The sequence below is a fragment of the Pelophylax lessonae genome (assembly GCF_965119305.1).
Source record: "Pelophylax lessonae genome assembly, chromosome: 9".
NCBI classification, from domain to species: Eukaryota; Metazoa; Chordata; class Amphibia; order Anura; family Ranidae; genus Pelophylax; species Pelophylax lessonae.
Window position 1 is genome coordinate 239,395,442 of NC_138776.1, and position 23,723 is coordinate 239,419,164.

The following is a 23,723-nucleotide window of genomic DNA, read 5'->3' on the forward strand; positions in this document are numbered from 1 at the left end:
CTGGGCATGAGAGGATGTATTGATCATAGATTCACCTGAGAACCTGGCTGGATAATGACAGAGCGGCGGATCATCCCACTGTTACAGTTTTAATTGAAATTGCCGGGCGCTTGGTGACACACACAGTCCCGCCTCCTAGCCCGGCTTCTTTGATAAACAGAACACCTGGCCAACCAGGACGTGAGACGTCTATCAAAGAAGCCGGGCTAGGAGGCGGGACTGTGTGTGTCACCAAGCGCCCGGCAATTTCAATTAAAACTGTAACAGTGGGATGATCCGCCGCTCTGTCATTATCCGGCCAGGTTCTGAGGTGAATCTATGATTGCACTTCCTTTCTTCTCTCTTGGTTTCCCCAATTCTCACTTCCTTCTTTTTGGTTTAATCGAAAGCTTGTCTATGATTCATGTATATTCATGCCTCATGTTGTATACATTTTTATATACACCCCAATGTATCTGTATATGTCCTATATACTGTATCGATACCATGTTTTCTCTTGCTGGAAATATATCTGCCTGGTATCTGTAAAGATGTAAGAGAGTTAGTCTGCCGATATTTACTCGTGCTCACTTTCACTTTACTATTTATTCGTATTATTTTTTACCCATCTCATTTTTGTTTCCTTTATTTTTGTCCTCTATGGATCCACCTCCAATATTTGGGGACGGATATATGCTTTGCTTTTCCTTCCCTGGCTTTTCTTCATCCCAGCCACATATATATTGGGCCTGGATGCTGTTTACAATCGATATCGTTTGTCACTGGGTATTATACTACTTTGGCACTATATGTCCTGGTATAGGGCTGGCCTGCTCCCCAACATGTGCATGCCCCATTGTGTCACATGCGGGGTCTGCAATGGATTGAGCCATGTGACACGTGCATCCTTCTGATGTGAGGTTGCATTGACATGCACTGGCGAGGCTGCATTGACATGCACGGGCGAGACTGCTTTGATGGGCATGGGTGAGACTGCTTTGATGGGCATGGGTGAGACTGCTTTGATGGGCATGGGTCAGACTGCTTTGATGGGCACAGGGGAGGCTGCATTGATAGGCACTGATCAGGCTGCACTGATGGGCACTGTTTAGGTTTCACTGATGGGCTCTGTTGAGGCCGCACTGATAAGCTTTATTGATGATGCTGCACTGATAGTCACTGATGGGCTGCACTGAAAACGTTATTAATATTTATTTTTGTAACTTCTGCATTAATGCAAAAACATTTAACAGTGTAATTTTATGAGATAATTTATGAGGGCGTGTTTAGGGGCAGAATTAGGGGCGGGGCAGGGTAGGAGTTGGGTGGGGCAACTGGTGGCGAGTAACCCTTAAGGCCTGGCTAGTAGCTCAGGACTTTAAATTTTGAGCCCTGTGGGATTGTATGGTTGGGTTTTTCAATACTTTTGGACTTTTTTTCAACCTGACTAACTATGTAGCTGTGTCCTTTAATGAATAGAAGAGAAAACATACTAGTCCGCCAATAAAAGTTGGTATAAGGATATAAGGATAGTCAGTACAAGCCATACTTAAAGGAGAAGTAGAGTCAAAGCTGGTTTGGCTGTACTTCTCCAATGAGTAACAGTGCAGTTTGTTTTGCACTCCTGTGACCCATTTTCAGCTGACAAGGGGCTGAAGCCTGCTGTCGGTTGATGTCACAGAGCCAGACCCAGACTGGGGAAAGATCCCAATATGGTCATGATCCACCCAGGAGCCTGGACTGGCACCTAGCTCAGCCTCTTAGCAAGCCACTGAGAGCCTGGGCAAGCCCCTCCAATGAACATGGGGAGGGGGGGTTGTTACCACCCCTTCTTCCTCTCCAGTTGTTGGAGGCACCTGTCTGAATCCCACCTCCCCTGGAGAATTGACCCCTTATATCGATATTATTAGAGGGCAGACAGTGGTGACAGAGTAACCAGCTCTCTGCTCATGAAGCACTGAGAACTGAGGGATCAGCGGTGTTTGATCGCTTGGTTGTCAGTCTTAGAGCCGGCGATTGACAGATGCAGCATCGGACCCATGCTGCATCTACCTAGGTATGATTAAAAAAAAAAAAAAAAACAAACATTTTAAAAGGGCAAATTCCAAGCTCCCCCCCAAGAGCAGAGAAAGAACAGGTGAATTTTTGCAGTTGTTTCAAAGTGAACCTGACATGCATTTCTCTAGTTAAGAGAGTAACAAAAGTCTCTCCATTGATTTTGATTTGAAAGAGATCCAATAGATTATATTATCAATGTATATTAGCATTCAAAAATATCCAATTACAGTACATGCATAATAAGTTATGATACTTTTACATGGAGATAGCCAATTGTTGGTCATAACGTTTCTTGATTGACAAATGGTCTGCAGCCTTCTGCCCCCACACCTTTCTACTGGAGGCTGGGGGTGTACATTGCATTTTGCAGCCATGAGAAGGGTACTGGGGTTGGAGTGGCAGGCCGATTATCAACCAAGAAACTGTTATTAACCACTTTAACTCCGCTCACATTGCTGCTACTGCAGCAATATGGCTCGTTATCGTCCAGCGACGTAGACCTACGTCGCTGGACTCCGCCCCTTGTGGGCGGCGCGCGCGCGCCGCTGGAGGCTCGCTCCTGCTGTGTTCAGTCACAGCGGGAGTCGGGCCAGGGGAGGAGCGGCGGCGATTGCCGCTGCTCTTCCCCGATCGTCGGGGATTCTAGTTTGGAGATCCACCCGCTTGTGTAAACAGAGCGGGCGGATCTCCTCAGTGACAGGCAGGGTCAGATTGCAGGGTTCAGCATAGCTGAACATCCGATCTGTCCCTATGTCACTCAGTCACCCCCCCCCCCCACACGTTAGTAAGCACCAGGCATACATTAACCCCTCCCTCTCCAATAAAATTAACCCCTTCCCTGCCAGTGTCATTTTTACAGTAACAGTGCATATTTATAGCACTGATTACTGTAGTAATGTCACTGGTACCCCCAAAAGTGTCAAAAATGTCAGTCAAGGGTCCGATCTGTCCGCCGCAATGTCGCAGTCCCGCAAAAAAAAAAAAAAAAAAAAATCGCAGATCGCCGCCATTACGCGTTAAAAAAAAAAAAAAAAAAAAAACACCCAAAAATGACAGAAATCTTTCCCTTAGTAAACGCAATAACTTTTGCGCAAACCAATCAAAATACACTTATTGTGATTTTTTTTACCAAACATAGGTAGCAGAAAACAAATTGGCCAAAAATTTTAAAACATTTTGATTTTTACATTTTTTTGGGGGGGAATTTCATATAAAAAAAATGTGAAAAATATTGTTATTTTTTCAAAATTTACGCTCTTTTTTTGTTTATAGCGCAAAAAGTAAAAATCGCACAGGTGATCAAATACCACCAAAAGAAAGATCTGTTTGTGGGGAAAAAAGGACGTAAATTTCGTTTGGGTACGGCGTCGCACGACCGCGCAATTGTCAGTTAAATTCGCACAGCGCCGAATCGCAAAAAGTGGCCCAGACGTAAGACAGCAAAATCCTCCGGTGGTAAAGTGGTTAAAATGATTTACCAAGTCCCCATACATTCTGAAAAGAAACTTTGTAAGCAGGCTTGAAGCTGGGAATGCCCTTTTTATGGAAGTGGTGCTAGCCAAGGTAAGCTCCCAGAACCAGGATGCCCCCCCCCCCAAGAGAATGGCCATTTGTAGATGCGAGTGGCATTTTGTGAATGTGGCATACCCAACAGGGTATGGACAGAAGCAAGGTGATTCTGTGAATAGAGAGCAAGTCATACCTGGTCAATCCATAATTTTCCTACGATGATATTGTGAACAGTTGTGGTCACTTTCTTCCATGTATAATGGTTCCCAGAGTTGTGATATATACAGTGTATGGTACCTAGGAGGAAAAGCCAAACGTCAAAAAGAGAATATAAAAACTCCATAGAAAGGATGATGGAATGTGACAAACTACTACTAGCTATAGTGGGACCTGAATAAAATGAGGGCTTACCCAACACATCTTGACTGGAGCACTTACCGAGGGGCATGATGGAGAGGTATTTTCCTCTGAACTTGCTTGTGATCTTGATCTCCTGCCGCAGGGTCCATCCATGGCGAGAGTCTGCGTGGTGTGCTGCAGCAGGGGGGTGATGGCTGACCTGTAGCCGACACAAATGGTCAGAGACAGTGCTAGACACCTTTCACAAAACATTCACTCTTATCACTCAATCTTTTCACCTAAAAGTGGATGTAAACTTGTTTATCGCTAGGAAATGTATTGCCAGACAGTGGATGCGTAGTGCACCGCCGACTCCTTATTCTCGGAAGCTAGAGGTCAACAGGATTTTGCCTTATAAGCGCCTGATTTATATCAACAGAGGATGACCAACGAAATTTAATAAAATCTGGGATAGATGTCTTCAGGAGCCCTCCGCGGAGTCATAGGGTCCATGGGAATTGTTGTGGCCGCTCTCACTGCTTCTTCTCGTCTCTTAAGCCCACTCCCTAATGTGCTCCCCTTTGTTTGAACATGTGTGCCCTTCTCCCTCATCCCGTTTTACTTCTTGCAAGTGTTATTTTGTACTTTGTTGTGCCTAATATGATCCCTTTTTCTTTCATTGTTTTCTGTACATATATGCATATATCTACTGTATGTTGCAACTTTCTTTTCAATAAAGTTACTTTTTGCAATTAAAAAAAAAAGTGGATGTAAACTCTGCTTGGATGACACTGAATTTGCTATATACCGTGTTTCCCCGAAAGTAAGCCCTACCCCGAAAATAAGCCCTAGTTTAGTGTATGAAAAATCCTAGGATGCACTTTATTAGCATTTTAAATAATGCCCAGTGTGTTTTTGTAATATAATACTGTGAAATACCTTCCTTACATCGCCGCTCTGCTCTCAGCCGATTCCCTGCTGTCTTTCTCCTCTCATACCTTAGCTGTCAGAGGGGGATCTCAGCCCCTCCCCTCTGCAGTTTACACAGAAGCACCAGATTAGAGCTGCACGATTAATCGTATGAAAATCGCGATCTCGATTCACCCCCCCCCCCCCCCCCCCCCCCCGACGATCTAAACCTGACATATGCTCGAGAAAACAGCTGTGGAAAACTCCCAGTAACTATAAACAAAATGATTACATTGTATCTTTCCTCCCGCAAACGCCTATCAGCATTTTAAGTCTCCCAGTAACTATAAACAAAATGATTACATTGTATCTTTTCCTTCCCTCTGCCAGGGAGAAAGGAAGTTTAACCTCTTAAAGACTAGACCTTTTTCTGACACTTGTTGCTTTCAAGTTAAAATCAGTTTTTTTTGCTAGAAAAGTACTTAGAACCCCCAAACATTTTATATATTTTTTAGCAGAGACCCTACAGAATAAAATGGCGATTGTTGTAATATTTTATGTCACACTGTATTTGCGCAGCAGTCTTTCAAACGCAATTAATAAACTTTAATGAATAAAAAAAAAAAACGTAACCGTAAAGTTATCCCAATTTTTTTTTTGTTACACAGAGAATCGTGAGAGAATCGTGATCTTTATTCCAAGCTAAAAAATCGTGATTCTCATTTTGGCCAGAATCGCGCAGCTATACACCAGATGTTCGATTAGAATTGTGGGAAATACCTTGGGTACATCGGAGCTTCCGTGACCCCCAGCTGTCGGCCAGGGAAATAAGTACAGCAGAGAGGCAGATCAGCTAAACCTATTCTAATCTAATCTACCACGGAACACCCGGCTCTTCTGTGTACACTGCAGAGGGGAGGGGCTGAGATCCCCCTCTGACAGCTATGAGAGGAGAAAGACAGGAGAGAGCAGGAGATTAGCTGAACACAGAGCAGCGATGTACCGTAATGAAGGTTATTTCACACAATTGTATTACAAAAACACTCACTGGAGAGTATATAAAAACACTAATTAAGTGCATCCTAGGATTTTATATACACTAAACTAGGTTTACACGGGATTTCTGGCAGGCAGCAGGGAGGGCAGAGAGGGACAGAACATTATAAGACCTACCCCGAAAATAAGCCCTACTGTGTCTTTTGGTGCCAAAATTAATATAAGACCCGGGCTTATTTTCGGGGAAACGCGGTATGTGTCTATATGTAGTCAGCACTACACTGTGTGTCAATTAGGTTTTTGTTTCATAAAACACTTTACATTTTTTTCTTATCTCATCCCAGCACTGCTGACCTCCCCACCCTCTTTTAGCCATTTCCTGTCTATATGCACATGCTCCAGTGCCAGCTGTAACATTGCGTGTATTGATGACAATGGAGGACCACGACTATGCACAGTGAGAGGCGGTTATACCCTGGGATGGTCTACTGTATTTTTTTGTGTGCAAGTGTCCAATCCTGTAGGTGGCAGTAAATTCTGACGACTTGAGAATTCCTCTGTAAAGAAAGGGTCAATTTTGTCTCTGTACCACTGCAGGGTTTGGGCAATCACATTGGAGTATGATTTTGGCCAAGTACATTGGAGCTTTCATCCCTACATTTAAACACTCTTTTCTGCTTTTTTGCCAAAATATAGAAGATCTCGTATTGTTACCCTAGTTTTCACTATTCACGTGTACAAGATCTGTCTCAATTGAACTTTTTGTGATGTTTCCTTCATGTATTTGAGCAGTATTATTTTTGTTATATTTTCACTGTAAACACTCGTTTCTGAAAAAACTTTAATAAAGTAGGTTAAAAAAAAAAGAAATCGGCGGTTCGGCACGCTTTTGTGCTTTTCCACTGCTGGTACCGCATGGTATAGGGTCGGAACGGTTCGGTACGGTATAGGTTTGCTTTTCCACTGCATGGAACCGAACGGTACGGTACGGCTCTGAAAAAACAGTACCTACTCGATTGTGGTTCCAACAGGTACCATATCCCACAATCCTTTGCATGCAGTCACTACTAGCCACTGATTGGTCAGAGAATCACACCCACCCCGTTGTTATCCCACCCACTTAACTTTAGTACTACTTTAGTGGAAAAGCAAACCTATACCGTACCGTACCGAACCGTTCCGACACTATACCATGCGGTACCGCAGTGGAAAAGCAAGCAGGGCCGAGTAGAGCCGAGCCGGTACTTGCAGTGGAAAAGTGCCATTTAATATTTAATATTTATTCCTACATTGATTAGGCACTTATCACTTTATGATATTAAAGTCTAGCACTTTTTGCACCAATGTTTTGTTTCCTATCCTGCTGCTGCATTTATTGTGTAGTCAATTGGCAGCAAGTGTATACGTCTTTACTTTTTAGATAGCCTCATATCTCCCTGGCGCTAGATCCATACTTTAACATTCATTAAAAAAAGAAAAGAAAGGAAGTTTATGAAGCTTGTCCACTGTATTACATAGTAATTATTTAGATTTGATACTTGTTTAGATTGTCATAAAGGAGCCTTTAAATGTACTTTGAATAATATAGAGATGTATTCTCTCCACCCTCAGCCTACTAGCTGAAAAGTGAAAGAGCAGCAGCAAACTGTTGAAGTTATCCCTCTCTTCTCCTATCAGCATGTCTATTGATAACATATTTGCAGTATTGTCTTCCAATCCTGCGCACCCTCCCCAGTATTGAATACTGGATTGCAAGAAGCGGATACCATGCTGAATTTGGGTACTTAGAAAAATCACAAGTTAAGGCCTTACTTATCTGCCTGGAGTAAAGCTGGAATTATGCCAGTTTTGAAGGACTGTGCCAGCAACTAACTGAAAACTCTGGATGGAGCTCACCTACAAGAGCTAAACGTGGTCATTTAGAATGTGGGAAGCAGGAAGAACTCAAGATGCTCCTCTAGCCAATGCTCGCCGGGATTTTGGCGGTCTTTCTTTTGTGTTCAAATGCCGCATAGTGGATTAACCCTCGGAATAATGTTGTATTTGGATTTCCAGTGTGGATCAGCATTTAACTGCAAGTGGTTAATATTTATTACAATAAACCTATGCATACAACTACACTATGAGGAGCAATTATTTTATTTCCACATATATATCTGCTTAATGGTGGAATCGTGCCTATATGATCTGCAAGTGGATCCATTCAAAGTAGAATATTGAATATCTCTCCGCGATCTTCACTGAGCCTTTTGTGACCAAGGATTATATTCATCATGCCTATATAGATCTCTGTAATAGGGGTCTATATCCTCTGGTAAGCAGCTGTGTGATTGGGTGCTGGTCAAGGCTTTTCCACAGATTCCCAGATCTACTTCCACCTACCTTACATGGTTCCTTCATTATGGACTTTGGTATTTAATTAATTATTCTTATGCACCCCCTTTCTTTGTATCATTTGATATGTTGTGGATTGACAGCACTGCGCTAGCTGCTATCGTCTCTTTATATGTATAACGGAATTTATGTAAAATCTTACCTGTAAAATTCCTTTCTCTGAGTCCTCCGACAGTCGCCGCCGCCTCCAAGTCATTACTTTTCGGAAGTCAATACCCAATAGTGATGACTTAGAGGCGGCGGCGACTGTCGGAGGACGTAAGAGAAATTGTATTTATTCATTTTTTGTCAAGCGCAACAATTATCCTAAACGTTTAGAATGAATGATCATTGTGGCTTGCAAAAAAATAAAAAAGATAAAATACAATGCAGACCTGCTCACACAGCGAGCGGTAGCCACAGTCTTCCATTCGATCCAGCTCAAAGGTCTCTCCAAGCAGCGGGTTGAAGGGTTTGCTGACGCGGAAGACGGTGGTGGAGTAAGAAGATACGGTAAAAGCAGCCACTAGACAAAGTTGTTCAAGCGCACTCTCACATTGAGCCCCCCGGTCCAGCAGGTGGTAGTATTCCAGGTCCTCGGTCAGACGCTGAAGCATTGAGAGTGGCTCGTTGAAGTTTACCTACCAAAAGAGGGGGGATGCAAGATTGTTAAATAGTACCTCCACTTAAAGCTGGCCTAGACAAACGTACGACTTCACCTAAAGCAGGCATGTCCAACCTGCGGCCTGGAGTCGCAGGCAATGCGACCCACTGTCCCCTGACAATTTTTTTGCTGGGGAGGAAGGAAGTCAGGTCGGGGGCATGGCCACAGCAGCTTCCAACCAATGGTAGGCAGAGGCTGCCTCGAAGGGGAGGGGGGCAGCATGTGCAGTGGTTCTGACTCCTACCACCAGGACCACTTTAAATCACTGAAGTGGTCATGGTGGTTAGAGTGTTCCTTTATAGCGTTAGTGACCGACCAGTGGCAGTTAATTAACCCCTTTGTGCTGCATTAGTGCAACCAGTAGCAGTGCAACACTGACACTGGTGCCACTAATGCAGCACAAAGGGGTTAATTAACTGCTAATTAACTGCCACTGGTCGGTCACTAATTCATCAGTGACCAGAAGTGGCAATACATTAACCCCCTCATGCTGCATAATACAAATACCATTGGTAATTAAATTAACCACTATACTGCGACAGGGTGGCAGCTACAAGTGTACGCCTGTCTGTTTTTGGTGTATGCCCCTGTTCTATCTATTTTAAAATCATTTGGGGGAAAAAAGTCATTTTCGGTTTCCGGCCAAGGGCATCCTGCATTTTCGGTTTCGGCACAGAATTTTCATTTCGGTGCATCCCTAATTTTTTATGTGGCCCGAGAAAATTTCTCTACACTCAATGTGGCCCAGAGAAGCCAAAAGGTTGGACACCCATGACCTAAAGGGTAACTTCACTTTCGTGGGAAAATAAATTAGCAAATAATTATGAAAAAACAAAATATATAGCATATACAATTGCAACACAAATCATATTGTAATTGAATGCTATTAAAAATGACCTTTCCTTTTCAATCTGCATCTGAAAGAGATGCAATTTCCTCATTAGAGCCCTGCAGGTGCAGCAGCTGATTGATAATTATAAAACCACTCCCATACAGATTCACTGTGCCGTTGGTCACAGACCAACAAACTGCTATTTCTTCAGAATAACAAAAGGTAGGAATCTGCAACAAAGTTCGCCAAAATCCCTGCCACGTACATAGATCACCCAAAGGGGAACGTTTTTTCTCAACAAAAGTGGAGTTACTCTTTAAAGCAACAAGTTACCTTAAGTGCCCATTCACACTACCGCGACTTGTCAGGCGACTGGTCAGCCTGACAAGTCGCGGTCCATGCAGTGCGACGGGAACCATTCTAATAGGAGCGACTCAAGTCGCTCCGACTTAGAAAATAGATCCTGTACTACTTCAGCGCGACATCGGAGCGACTTGCATTGACATTCATTATATGAAGTCCGTGCAAGTTGCGCCGAAGTCGCGGCGCACGGGACTTCACGGGTCGCCCCCGAAGTCGTGCCCGCGGTAGTGTGAACCGGCACTAAATGGCAAATACCCTAGCTGCTTATACTCCCCTTCTCTTCACTCCCATCGCCACTCCAGCACTCTCACTTGGGGAAAGCCCATAGCCCTGCACAAACTACACCTTGAGCTGCACGGGTTAACTGCTCGTTTTTGTCTAGGGGACTGGAGAGCTGAGATATACTTACCTAGTTCTCCGATCCTCCCAGCAGCTCCTGTCCCCCCGTGGCCTAGCAGTCTTGTGTGGTGGACTATTCCTGATGTCGTCATGCCCATAGACCTGCTCTGGACGCAAGGATGTCAGGGACAGTCCCCTTCTGGATTGTGGGGAGCGCCATTTGCAGCTGGAGCAGAAGAACGGGTGAGTATAGGGCCAGTTAACCCATGCAGTGTGGGATAGCCCCACTGCATGGGGAAAGAAAAAAATTTCCCTGATTTCAACGTTAAAGTAAACCTGTCCCTTTCTAAAACCTGCTAAACTGTTTACAGGAAAACAACTGTTGAACCTAGAGGAACCTGTACTTATCATCCAACATAAAACGCGTGGTATTACAAAATGCTAAATCTCATTTAATCTAATAATGAAAAGGACTGGCTTGTTCCCTCCAATGCCTCAATACTAGCCCAACACTCTGGCCTTACAAATGAGAAAGAGAAGTGTTGGAGGTGGTAGACCAATGAAACCCCTCTTTAGAAGAAATTAGAATTTGCATATCAAGCCCTTTCCTTCCCTAGATTTGGCAGAGGAGTATGTTCATCTCCTTCCGAGCACTACTTACAGGCATTGGTATCTTGCTGAGCTCCTTTCCAATGCAATTCTTCATAACACTCCATAGGTTAAGGCTGTAGTTGGGTTTATGTGGAATTCTTGTGCGTCTTTCCTTTCTTGTGTCTTCTGAAGCCGGGCGGGTCTAAGGAAAATGAACAATTATTGCTAAGTGAATAAAAGAAAAAAAAATTGGATTTTTGACTTACTGTAAAATCCATTTCTCGGATGTTCATTGACGGACACAGCTCCTCCTCTTCATAACCGTTGGGTTATAAGCCCCCTACAGGGGTAGGACACTAGGCAGAAAAAGAATCTGGCTACGCCTATGGGCAGTCCCAGGGGGTATACTCCCTCTATCTGCTATAGGTACTCAGTTTTCTTACAAGCAGTGTCAGAAGATTTACAACTCCGAACTGTGTTCGTCAATGAACATCAGAGAAATGGATTTTACGGTAAGTCAAAAATCACATTTTCTCTTTTGTTCATTGACGGACACAGCTCCTGATCTTCACGTGTTCGTCTTCGTGTTAAACATGAGGGGTGGGAACAGCAAAAAAATTTCCAAGGCTAAACAGTAGCCAACCAGGTAAACAGGAGCTCAACCAAAACAACTGGAGCCCACCTGAAAAAAACAACACACCCTCAAAGAGAATCAAGTCCTCTAAACAGCAGCCTGAATGAAAAACCTTGTGGCCAAAAGAAGCATCCGCAGATGCCAACACATCAACTTTATAGAACTTTGTAAAAGTGAGCACTGACGACCAGGTGGCCGCCTTGCAAACCCGAGTCACTGACGCCTGATAACGGAAGGCCCAGGAGGCACTAAGTGCCCGAGGAGAGTGCGCCTTGACAGGGAAAGGAGGAACCTGACCCCTGATGGAATAGGACTGAACCACTGTCTGTCTGATCCACCTGGAAATGGTTGCAGAGGAAGTGGACAACCCTTTCCGAGGCCCATCCGTAAGCACAAATAGTGAGTCTGACTTCCTAAAAGACTTTGTAGCTGCCAGGTACATCCTAATTGCCCGGGCCACATTCAAGGCATGCAAGGCCATTTCCTTAGGATGTTTAGGCCTGGGACACAGGGAGAGCAACACAATGTCTTCATTCAAATGAAAAATCAGAGACAACCTTTGGGAGGAACGACGGACAGGGGCGAAGAACCACCTTATCTCTGTGAATGACCAAGTAAGGTGAATGACAGGATAATGCCACCACTTCCGACACCCTGCGCGTAGAGGTGAAAGCCACCAAATAAGCCACCTTCTGAGACAGTGTAAGCAAGGAAATCTCCCGAGGATTCTCAAAGGGAGGGTTCTGGAGGACCGAAAGCACCAAATTGAGGTCCAAGCGGCAACAGAGATCGCACTGGAGGAAACAAATATCAGACAACCTAAAGAAAGGTATGCACCAGGGAGTGTGTGGCCAAGGGTCGTTGGAAGACGACCGCCAAAGTCGACACCTGGCCCTTGATGGTACTCAAGGCCAACTTCTGTTCAACAACCCATTGAAAGAAGGTGAAGATTCCGAGCCACTGAGAAGGAGCGAGGATGAAACCCAAGAGACTCACACCACCCAATGTACATCTTCCACGTACGATAGTAGATCTTCCTAGAAGTAGATTTCCTAGCTTTCAACAACGTAGGAATCACTGACTCCATCATAAACCTTCATCCTTCAGCACCTGGCGCACAGCAGTCAAGCCTTTAAAGCCAGCGACTAAGTCAAGATGAAAGATCGGTCCTTGGGACAGCAGATTACTCCTGAGCGAAAGTACCCAAGGAGCATCGGCGACCAGCCGTACCCAATCGGCGTACCAAGACCGGCAAGGTCAGTCTGGACAGAATCTCTTCTGCTTTGATCCTGCACAGGAGTCATGGCAAAAATTTGAGATGGCTGGAACAAACCGGTCAGCCCACCTTAGAATGCCGGCTTCTTACCGAGCTGCTAGGACACTACTTGTGCCCCCTTGGTGATTGAAACTGACCACGGCCGTGGCATTGTCCAAATTAATTTGTACCCGACACCCCTGAAGAGGAATGGTCCAATGAGCCAGACAAAAGCTGATGGCTCGGATTTCCAGAGCATTCATCGGGCACCTGGAACCATCCTCACTATCTGAGCTCCCAGGGTGCGTGGATGCAGACCCAGTGGGGTCGCTATATACTAAGCTCACCCGGAAAACAGAACAATCAAGGCAGGTTGCCAACTGCGATTCCGCAAAGGGGATGCCGACCAAGTGCCCACAAATGGACAACCTACTGAACTCCGCAAAAAAAAAAAAAAAATACAAGGGGGTCGTCCTCCATAGAGGGCATAATAGGAAATAGCCCCCTTAAAAAGGGGGCTGCCCGCTGCGGACACAGGCAGGATACCCTGATGGTCCCGCAGCGCTAAAAGAGGCAGGTGCCCCACACAATAATGGTGGCAAGGCTGTTATTAAAAAAATGAAACGCCCTCACAGAGCCACCCCTTTCAAGGTGCCAAGCTGACCACAGGGCCTAGCAGGCCACAGCCTAAATTGTTGGGGAGGCCCAGCGCAAGTTCACAGATCCCAGCCTGGCAGATGGCCAAAGGAAGAGTGGGGGCTTCAGATAAAACACACTGGGCCGTCCCCCCAACAGAGGCGCCTGACTCGGCCGGCAAGACGCGGCCTAAAATGATGTGGGCGCCCAGCCGCTTGGACTCGAGCCCCAGGGGAGCAGACTACCCAGGGGCAGCGGAGGGGAAGGCGGATGCTCAATCGGGAGGGAGTGGCTTCAGTCACCCTCACAGGGGCCGCCTCTCGTAGTTTCTGACTAGTAGGCCGCAAAGCCTTGTCCTACATTTTTGGCTGAATATGGCAGCGTGAGGTGCGTACCCATGGATGCTAAACTATCTGCTGCCTCAGCTCAACAAACACCGCAGGGAGCCCAGAGGACATTCCTGCCCCAGTCACCAACCCCCAGGGTGCTCAACCCCCGTTGCGCACCAGCTCCAACCAGCCCCCCTTAAGAGCATGTGGCAACAGCCAGCTCATAACCTCACCCAGGGACAAGGGGGGGGGGGGGCGAAAGTCCCACAGTGACCACAAACATTTTAGAGGGGCTGGAGGGAAGGAGGGGAACCTGGGGGTCCCACTGTCCCAGGGAGGGGCCCAGGTCTACCCCAAAACAGAGGGACAGCTAGTTACCATATCAGGAACAGGGTAGGCACTGCTCCGGACATACCACTGCTCCATTGTAATGTGGGTGCTGTCGGCCAGGAGAAAAGCTGCGACTCAGGCCGAGGCCAGGTCTTATGCGTCCTAACGAGACGTTTACCTCGAAGGCCAGCCCCTCGTCCAGTGGGGCTATGTCGTGGCCGATCTATCGCAGACGTGCGGTCTGCATGTGCTCACTGGCCAGACTGGGGGGGACCCCCTGGATCTAGATTATCCATTCCATCGCCCAGTCCGGCAATTGATTGTAGATTCTCCCAAAAACAAAATAACAAAGAAAAAAATTCCATTTAAAAAGAAAAAAAATCGCCAGGACCAGAGATCCCAGCAAGGAACTAGGTCCCTACTCCTGACTAGACAGAAAAAAACTGAGTGCCTACAGCAGAGAGTGGGTGTACACCCCCCCTGGGACTGCCCATAGGCGTAGTCAAGCTTTTTCCTGCCTAGTGTCCTACTCCTGTAGGGGGCAGTATAGCCCAAGGGTTAAGAAGATTTGGAAGCTGTGTCCGTCAATGAACAAAAGAGAAAAAAATACCGTATAATCTCACATTGTCTTCCTTTAATCAACCACTTCCCGCCCTGTCCCACACCACCATCTTTCTTTTTAAGGTCACTGGAAGCTGGCTTTCTCAAACTAGGTCTTGTAGTAAGCCCTTTTGAAAGGGCACCAGATCTTGCAGACTGAGATTTGGTTCTGAAAGGTTTGGTTTACAAGAGGTCTCTGAGATATTGCAGGATCAATGTCCTGTATGGAACCCGCTGCCACCTGGGATATGGGACATGGGTATCCCAGGAAGCTGCAGAAATAAGCCAACATATCATCCTCGCCTAGACAAAGAGTAACAAAGGGGGCAAATGCAAGTGCAAAAAAATAAAATAAATAAAAATAGAACAGATATAAAAAGTAAGGCAGCTTTTATTAGTGGAGGGGGGATTTAAACTTAGCATTAGATTTTAGTTGAAAGGCACATATAAAGCAACCAGTTAATCAAGTTGTTTAAATCACTGAATATATGCCTGAATGCAAATATACAGAGTAATGCCTCGTACACACGCACCGATTGTTGGCCGACCGATCGGCCGTCTTTTGTCCAGTGTTGTTGTGTTATTTGGAATGTGCTCTAGACTGCACACAAATTTTTTCGGCCAACAACAACCAACTTCAGAAGGGATGTCATGTGCTGATTTACTTTCCGTGTGTTTTTTCTTCTCTGAGCATGCCCAGTCTTGCTCATCAGATTTTTGTCTGCCGAAATCTGTACTGACTGACGAACAATCGGCCGTTCTGTTGACGGCCAACAAAACTTTTATAGCATGCACACCAGATTTTGTTTCGGCCGAAAAGTCGCAGTCGGTTGTCGGAAGCATCATACTAACAAGCCGACAATCGGCCGATTGGACGTTGGCCAAAAATTCACGGCCAACAATCGGTGCGTGTGTACGAGGCTTAAGTGAACAGCGGCACTCTTATGGGGATTGGTGCCAGCACTACAAACCAGTCAGCCTCTGCTGCAGTCCACATGTGGGAAGAGGATCCCATTGATTTAGTTAAATCTACTTCAGTGTCTTCTCCGCAATTCTGACAATCAGGAGGCCATGAGCAATCTAGTAACAGGTTAACTCCAGAGAAAACACAGGTAAAAATGCATATATAGCATGAAGGTAAAAAAAAACCTTCTGCCTGGAGCCTCCCATCGACCTAGCAATTTGCATGAGAGCGGAGGATAGCTCTGCTCTCTCCCTCCTCACTGGCTCAGAGACAACAGCAGGAGCCATTGGCCCCCACTGCTGTCAATTACAACCAGTGACGGGGGGGGGGGGGGTTTTGCGCTTTGTGTATCTATGGACACACCGAGCCATTTCGGGAGAAAGCCTGCACGAGTGCCCCTATAGCAAGCGACTTTCTATGGTGGGCACTCGGCAGGGAGGAGGAGCCAGGAGTGCCGGCAGGGGACCGCAAAAAAGGAGGATCAAGGCTGCTTTGTGCAAAACCTTGGCACAGAGCAGTAAGTATAACATATTTGTTCTTTTTAAAAAATAAATAAATGCTCCTTTACAATCATTTTACGTCTCTTCAGGCATTGGATTCACACATTAGCAACATCAGGTCAACAACACATTCTTTGTTAAAGTTATTGGAGAACTCTGAAAAAGTGAACATTCTACTCAATGTCTCCCCCCTCAACATTTTTTTTTTTCTGGGAGTGGGTACACCTAGGCAAGAACTAATAAAGGTCCGCCCTCCCCACCCACAATGTCCTGGGACACATCACATGTCCCTGGAGGCTGCGGGACTCAAAGTGCACAGTCGTGAACTGGCTGTGAAACAGAGAAAGCCACTGCTGGCTTCCCACAGTAAAGATGGCAGCACCTGGGACCCAAAGATTGGCAAACAATCAGCTCGGGTGAGGACAGCGCAGAACTCCTGGACTGGTTTACTATAAGCCTGCAGCTGACTTTTAATTTCTTGAGAAATAACCGTAGTTCCTCTTGTGGAACAGTGGTTACACCTTGCTTGCTTACAAGCTTGCGATTCAACAGTGAAAGAACATTGGCACACCGATTAGGTCATCTCTCTGTTCACTTCTAACTTCAGCACATTTGCCTGCAGCCTACTTGATTGGCTACCACTGCTGCCCCTTCCTCTCAGTAATGCTGTATAGGGGATAAAAACCCTGGATATCAAGTCAGATTTAGATACTTACACTCAGGGGCGGCCCGTCCATTGGGGGTGCCGCCCCCCCCTATACATTCGTCCGGCCCCCTAATCTACATGCAGGGCACCAGACGCATAGATTCCCATAGGACAGCACATGATTAGAGCCAAAGGCTCAAATAGGCTTCAAAAAAGGGTGGGCTCGGGGTGCAGAGCACTGCGCCCTAAACCCACCCAGTTGTGTGACAATAGCGAATGAATATTCGCTATTGTCACACTGACTCTCCTCCCAGCCAATCAGGAAGAGGGTTGCGAGACTACTTTCCCAATTGCCCAAAAGGAGAAGCGATCTTACTGGCTAGTTGCCAGGAAGAGGCAGAAGACACACGGCTGGAGGAGAAGTACAGCGGCTCAGCTATCCAGCACTCCCCGGCTCGGACAGGAGGAGGTAAGGAGGCAGATTGGGGGGGGGGGGGGGAATGTGTCGCCTGCCAACTGACTGACCGACCAGTATTGGTCTGCATGGGTTTGCCACCCCCTCCGAATTACCGAGCACCAGCCGCCACTGCTTACACTAGGTAGCATTAAAAAATGCTTTAAAAAAATGCTTAATTGGATTAATTTGTCTTTTGTATCTGCCTGGAGTTTAGCCTTCAGAAGAAACCTGTCGGGTTGGAAATACTGGATCTGCCACTTCTGATCTGTATTTGCAGGTGCAACATCAAAGACAGTTGGTGAAAAGGTATGTGGTCTAGCAGCTCCAATGTCACTGGCTGCTTGCTTTCTTTGGGTCATCTACTGATTTTGCGACAAGGCGAAGGATAATACAGCAACAAACCCAGCACTTTTGCAAACATTGGCGGCAAGGTCACCCCTCGTATTCATATCCTGCTTTGTTGCCTTGAACTCTGAGACCACATTTTACAAACTGCCCTCCTTCCTGATACAAGCTCTATGTGCCTGTCTAGGCACTTTCCATGTGATGCCTGAAACACAACACAATCAGAGCTGCACAGCAAAAGTAAAAATAGCAGAAAATATCAAAAGAGACACAGACTTTGATTAACAGTTGCCACATTTACCTGCTCCTCCATGATGTCGCAGCTCGCTGCACTTATGTTGCTACCAGATCGCCTGTGAGGACAAAATCATTTATAATTAGCATGTTTCTTCTAGAAAAGTGATGGCAGAAAAATACAGAGTAGTCCATTGAGTCTGACCATTTTTTATTTATTTTTTGGTGTATTTTTTTCATTAATGTTCTGGCCTGAGTATAGATCTAGGTTTGTTCGAAGTATGCTTTAAGCCATTTACTACGTCTGCTGGTAGTTTATTCCAAGCATCAACCACCTTTTTAAGTAAAATAATACTTTCGGAGATTCGCTTTGAACTTTCCTCCAGTTAGTTTGAGGTCATGTCCCCATGTTCTTGATTTTGGTTTCATATTGAAAAAGCTGCCCTCCTGAACCTTATTAACCCCCTTGATGTATATAAAGGTTTAAACCATGGGTGTCCAACCTTTTGGCTTCTCTGGGCCACATTGAGTGTAGAGAAATTTTCTCGGGCCGCATATAAAATATAGAAGGAAGTAAGTTCCGCGCTATGGATATCTAACAGATATATATCAAAAGGTAATTAGGCTGCAGCCTACCCCAAGGCACCCTTGAAAAAACCTCAAGGAACCCCAGTGTGCCTGGGCACTCTGATTAAAAAAGGCTGCTGTAGAGCATCAACACAAAATAATACGCCTAAGGATACCAGCTGCAACTGTTCTATGAGAGCAGGGTCATCAAATACTGGTTCCTGATCTCTGTTACTTTGCCTTGTCCAGTTAGCAAAAGTCTAGCAAATAGATAAGGCAGCTATTAGGTTGCACTGATACCGGAATATGTGCTGGTATTTAGTATTTGCACTCGTGCAAATGCTCGGATACCTAAAACCGATACCTTTGTTGTGCGATTTGAGCCATACAAAATGAATGGGCTCACAGCCCACTAGAAAGAATCACATGTGTTTTGTAGAGAAACGTGGTGCGAACCCTGTCCAAATCACTTACGGTTTTCCATTCATTTTGTATGGGCTCAAACAGCACCTCACAGTATCAGTAATTGGTATCAAGGAGTACTTGACTTGAACACAAGTATCGGTACTCATACTCGCTCTTAAAAAAACACGTATCGGCGCATCCCTAGTAACTATAGTTGGCTGCAGAGCTAAACCTGCAAGGGCAAAGAAAGCCTTTAATTGGGCTTCCATACAGAATCCTTGTTAAAAAAAAAAAAAAAAAAAAAAAAGGAACATCCTATATAAGAACTATAAAGTATTTATTGAAAAGGTGGGATCCACAACCAGTCCATATCTATTTCAAATCCCAAGATAAATCTGAGCAAAATGCTTAAGAGGAGCATCTTTTCAGGACTGGACCAGTCCTGAAAGTGCACACTGAAATCTGTGAGTGTATTGCAGAATTTTTTCTAGACGTAGCCAGTTTTTAGTGCCCATAGGGGTATGTTTAGGCTGCGGAACTTCACGTGCGGGTAAGCAAAGGCTGGGGCACATTGCATCAATTTGCGTGTCCACAGTAGAGACCATTTGGCCTGAAATCACAGCCTTTATACCTTTTTAAATACAGGGTAGGAAAAAGCTGCTTTAGTCTTCTATGAAATCAGGATTCTCAATGCTTTCCTTCATCGTATTCTCAAGGAAAGGAGGTTCTGCTTCTGAATAGGAATCCGGGGAATAGAGGACATGTAGCATTTCTGGCCCTCTGAAAACCAAAGGTTCTAGAAGCGCAGAGAGTTTTCCAAAAAGGTCAGAAATGGTGGCAGAGAAATCTGCTTTGGTCAGACAGGCTTCATGTGGCGTGCATGAGAGAGAGCCAGTCAGATAATGGGGCAATGTCAAAACAGGACAAGGTAACAGCTATCACCCTAAGCGGAGGTTTCCTGTAGTCCGTGTGTGGAATGCACGCTATTGGGCCATTATGTCCCAGCTACCTTGCACCTCTGATTTGCCATTGCTAAATTACTTGAGCTAAAATGGCAAGGGTTACTACAATAAACTATAAACCCATATCGTCTACCTATACAACCACATAATGTGCTACACACTGCAGATTGTGTTGGTTAAAGCCAGACAGGAAAACACACAGGAAAGCCTTATCCATGAAACTGGACCCATTAGAGGTTACCGCAGGCATACCCTTGAAGGGGTCTTAATGGTCTGGGAAATGGACCACAGCTCTAGACCTGTATAGTATCTTGTGGCTAACGATGTATGTTGCACTAAGTGCCTAGATGAGCATTACAGGCTGGCCCCATATAGTGGATACAGTAACCAAGGTACACACAGAGTAACCCATCTGCAAACTGCTAGATAGCCCAGGGCAATGAGCAATCAGGTCTTGACAGAAGCTTGACTAAAGAATTGAATGGTTAGAAAAAACTGGATTTTTGTCTTACTGTAAAATCCTTTTCTCTTATGTTCATTGACGGACACAGCTCCATATCTTCTTTTACCCTTGGGTTATGCTTCTCTCCATAGGAGTAGGACTAGGCGGAAACAAATTTGACTACGCCCCTAGGGCAGTCCTAGGGGGTATACTTCCCACTTCCTTCTATAGGACTTCAGTTTGTAACAAGCAGTGTCAGAAGAATACATAACCCAACTCAACAGAGGGGTGGGTGCTGTGTCCGTCAATGAACATCAGAGAAAAGGATTTTAAAGTAAGACAGAAATCCAGTTTTCTCTTTCGTTCATTGACGGACACAGTTCCATATCTTCTTTGACCCTTGGGACGTCCCAAAGAAGTGGCAACATGGGGATGGGAAAAAACACAGCAATGCACATAATTCCCAAAAGGGCTAAACATAGCCCACAAGGTAAACCAGGAGCTCAACCAGGAATAACTGGAGCTCACCACCAGAAAAAAAAATACATCCTCAAGAGGCAGGAGCCTCTGCAACGGCAGCCTGCAAAACTTTGCGGCCGAACGCAGTATTCGCAGATGCGAGTACATCCACCTTGTAAAACTTTGTGAATGTATGAACAGACGACCATGTGGCTGCTATGCACACCTGGACCACTGACTCCTGATGATGGAAGGCACAGGAGGCACTAAGCACCCTTGTAGAATGCGCCTTAACAGAGAAAGGAGGATACTGACCCTTAATGGAATAGGCCTGCACCAACGTCTGCCTAATCCATCTGGAAAAGGTCGGAGCCGATGCGGCCTGCCTCTTACGAGATCCATCCTTAAGGACAAACAAGAAATCTGATTTCGGAATTGACTCAGTCGCCACCAGGTACACCCTGATTGTCCGAACCACATCCAGGGAATGTAAAGCAATTTCTTTAGGATGTTTCGGCTTAGGACACAAAGAAGCCAACACAATGTCTTCATTCAAGTGGAAACCCGAGACGACCTTAGGAAGGAACGACTGACAGGGACGCAGCACCACTTTGTCCCTGTGAAGCACCAGGTAAGGTGACCGACAGGACAACTCAGCTAGCTTCGACACCCATCGTGCAGAAGTAAAAGCCACCAAGAAGGCCACCTTCTGTGACAGAGTAAGCATAGGAAGTTCACAAATATCTTGAAGAACTGATAGTACCAGATTGAGGTCCCACGGAGGTACCAGGGACCTTACCGGAGTAGCCAAATGACGAACCCCCTGTATGAAAGTATGAACCAAGTAATTTGCAGCAAACGGGCGTTGGAAAAAAATTGCCAAGGCGGAAATCTGGCCCTTGATGGTACCCAGAGCCAAACGCTGATCTACACCCGGTCATAGAAACTCCAGCAGACGGGACAACGAAAAAAAAAAAAACGGGGGGACCCCCCCGGGACTCACTCCAAGAAATGTACGCCCTCCAAACACGATGATAAATCTTCCTAGACATAGATTTTCTAGCTTTAACAAAGTAGGAATTACCAAATCAGACAACCCTCTATCCTTCAGTATCTGGCTATCAATAGCCAGGGTGTTAAGAGCCAGCGACCGTAAAGCAGGATGGAAGAGCGACAAAAGATCTTCTCTGAGAGGGAATCTCCAAGGAACATCAGCTACCAACCTTACTAGGCCTGTGTACCAAGACCAGCGAGGTCAGCCCAGAGCCCCCAGAATAGCCGGAATCCCTGCTGCCGCGATTCTGCGCAGAAGTCTCGGCAGAAGCTGTAGTGGAGGAAAAGCGTAAATCAGATGATACTGACCCCAAGGGGCCATCAGAGAGTCGGCGGCATCGGCCAAAGGATCCCGAGATCTTGCCACAAACCTCAACCTTCCCGGTTGAGACGAGAGGCCAAGAGGTCCACATCGGGAGTCCCCCACCGGGGACACAGTTGTTAAAACACTTCCAGGTGAAGAGACCATTCTCCCGGCTCCAGTGCCTGTCGACTGAGGTAGTCCGCCTGCCAATTTTCCACTCCTAGAATGTGCCCAGCAGAGAGGGCCAGGACATATCGTTCAGCCCAAACGCCCTGGCTGAGGCTGAATCCAAAGTCAGGCCCAGGTAGTCCAGGTTGTTGGGCGGAGTCAGAGATGATTTCTGAAAATTCATCGTTCAAACGAACTCTTGCAAAGTTCGCACAGTGATGTCCAGATCGTCTTTTAAGACAGACGGAGATTCTGCTCACAGAAGGAGATCATCCAGGGACCACAGTACCACGATCCCCCTCTGCCTGAGCAAGGCTAACACTAACACCTGGGCTAACACTTTTGTGAACGTTCAAGGAGCTGAGGCGAGACCAAAGGGTAACGCCACAAATTGATAATGCTCCTCTCCCACAGCAAAGCAAAGAAAACGCTGGGATATATTGGGATATGAGGGTAAGCGTCCTTAGATATCGATAGAGGCCAGAAAATCCCCTTGATGAAGAGATGCCACCACCATGCGAATGGACTCCATCCGAAATTTCTAAACCTGCACAAAGCGATTCAGGGCCTTAAGGTCCATGATTGAACGGATCTTGCCTTCCTTCTTGGAAACAGTAAACAGATTTGAATAAAATTCCCGAAAAACGTTCAAACTCTGGAACCGGCACAATTACTCCCTGTGATAGCAGATCCTACACCGCCCGGTAAAGGCCCTGCAGCCAATCCAGGGACAGGCGCAAGTTGGAAGGGAAGAACCTTGCCGGAGGCAAGGACCAAAACTCGATCTTGTAACTGGACTGAATCAAATTGTGGACCCATTTGTCTTGAATGAAAGAGATCCACGGGTCTGGAAAGAAGCGAAGACATCCCCCACCCCAGATACGGGTGAGGACACCCCTTCAGGCAGGGGAGGGCTTGTCTGCAGAACCAGCTGAACACGCTTTTGACTTACCAGCCCAGGGCCTCTTGGAACCTCCAGCGAAGTTCCGGTGGATTTTTGTCCCTTGTCCTGCGAGCCAGCTGAACGAAAGGGCCGTTTGTGAGCCGAGACGAAAGGACCACGTTTACAAAGAGGCTCTTTGCTCTTGGCAACCTGTGGAAGCAGAGTACCCTTACCTCCCATAAGACCTTTAATGATTTATTTCATAGAAGCTCCAAACAGAAGATCGCCTACCAAAGGAAGATCAGTCAAAACCTTTTTGGAAGCCTGGTCCGCAGACCAGTATTTCAGCCAAATCTTGCGGCGAAGGGTCACAGCTGTCACAGACACTCTGCAGGCTAAAGGGGCCATATCCAGAGAGGCATCACAGATATACTGTAACCCCTGTATCAACTGATCCGCCAGCTCAGGAGGATGTTGTCCCCCTTTCAAATCCTGGTGCAGAAGCTTAGCCCATTCCGTTGAGGTCTGGGAGACCAAGGTGATGGCAAACACCAGCCTAAAAATTGAACCTGGCACGGTGTAAAGGTATCAGACCAAA

General features: G+C 46.0%; 1 protein-coding gene across 1 annotated transcript in view; it reads right to left on the reverse strand.

The window, feature by feature from the left end:
* Positions 1–23,723, reverse strand: part of OSBP (oxysterol binding protein) — a 93,845-nt gene that overhangs the window by 16,745 nt on the left and 53,377 nt on the right. Inside the window, exons 6-10 of the mRNA XM_082266739.1 lie at positions 17,950–18,001; positions 11,023–11,154; positions 8,559–8,804; positions 3,985–4,105; positions 3,740–3,843 (exon numbers count right to left, since the gene is read on the reverse strand). Coding sequence (XP_082122865.1) covers positions 3,740–3,843; positions 3,985–4,105; positions 8,559–8,804; positions 11,023–11,154; positions 17,950–18,001 — 655 coding nt within the window. The remainder of the gene's footprint in view (positions 1–3,739; positions 3,844–3,984; positions 4,106–8,558; positions 8,805–11,022; positions 11,155–17,949; positions 18,002–23,723) is intronic.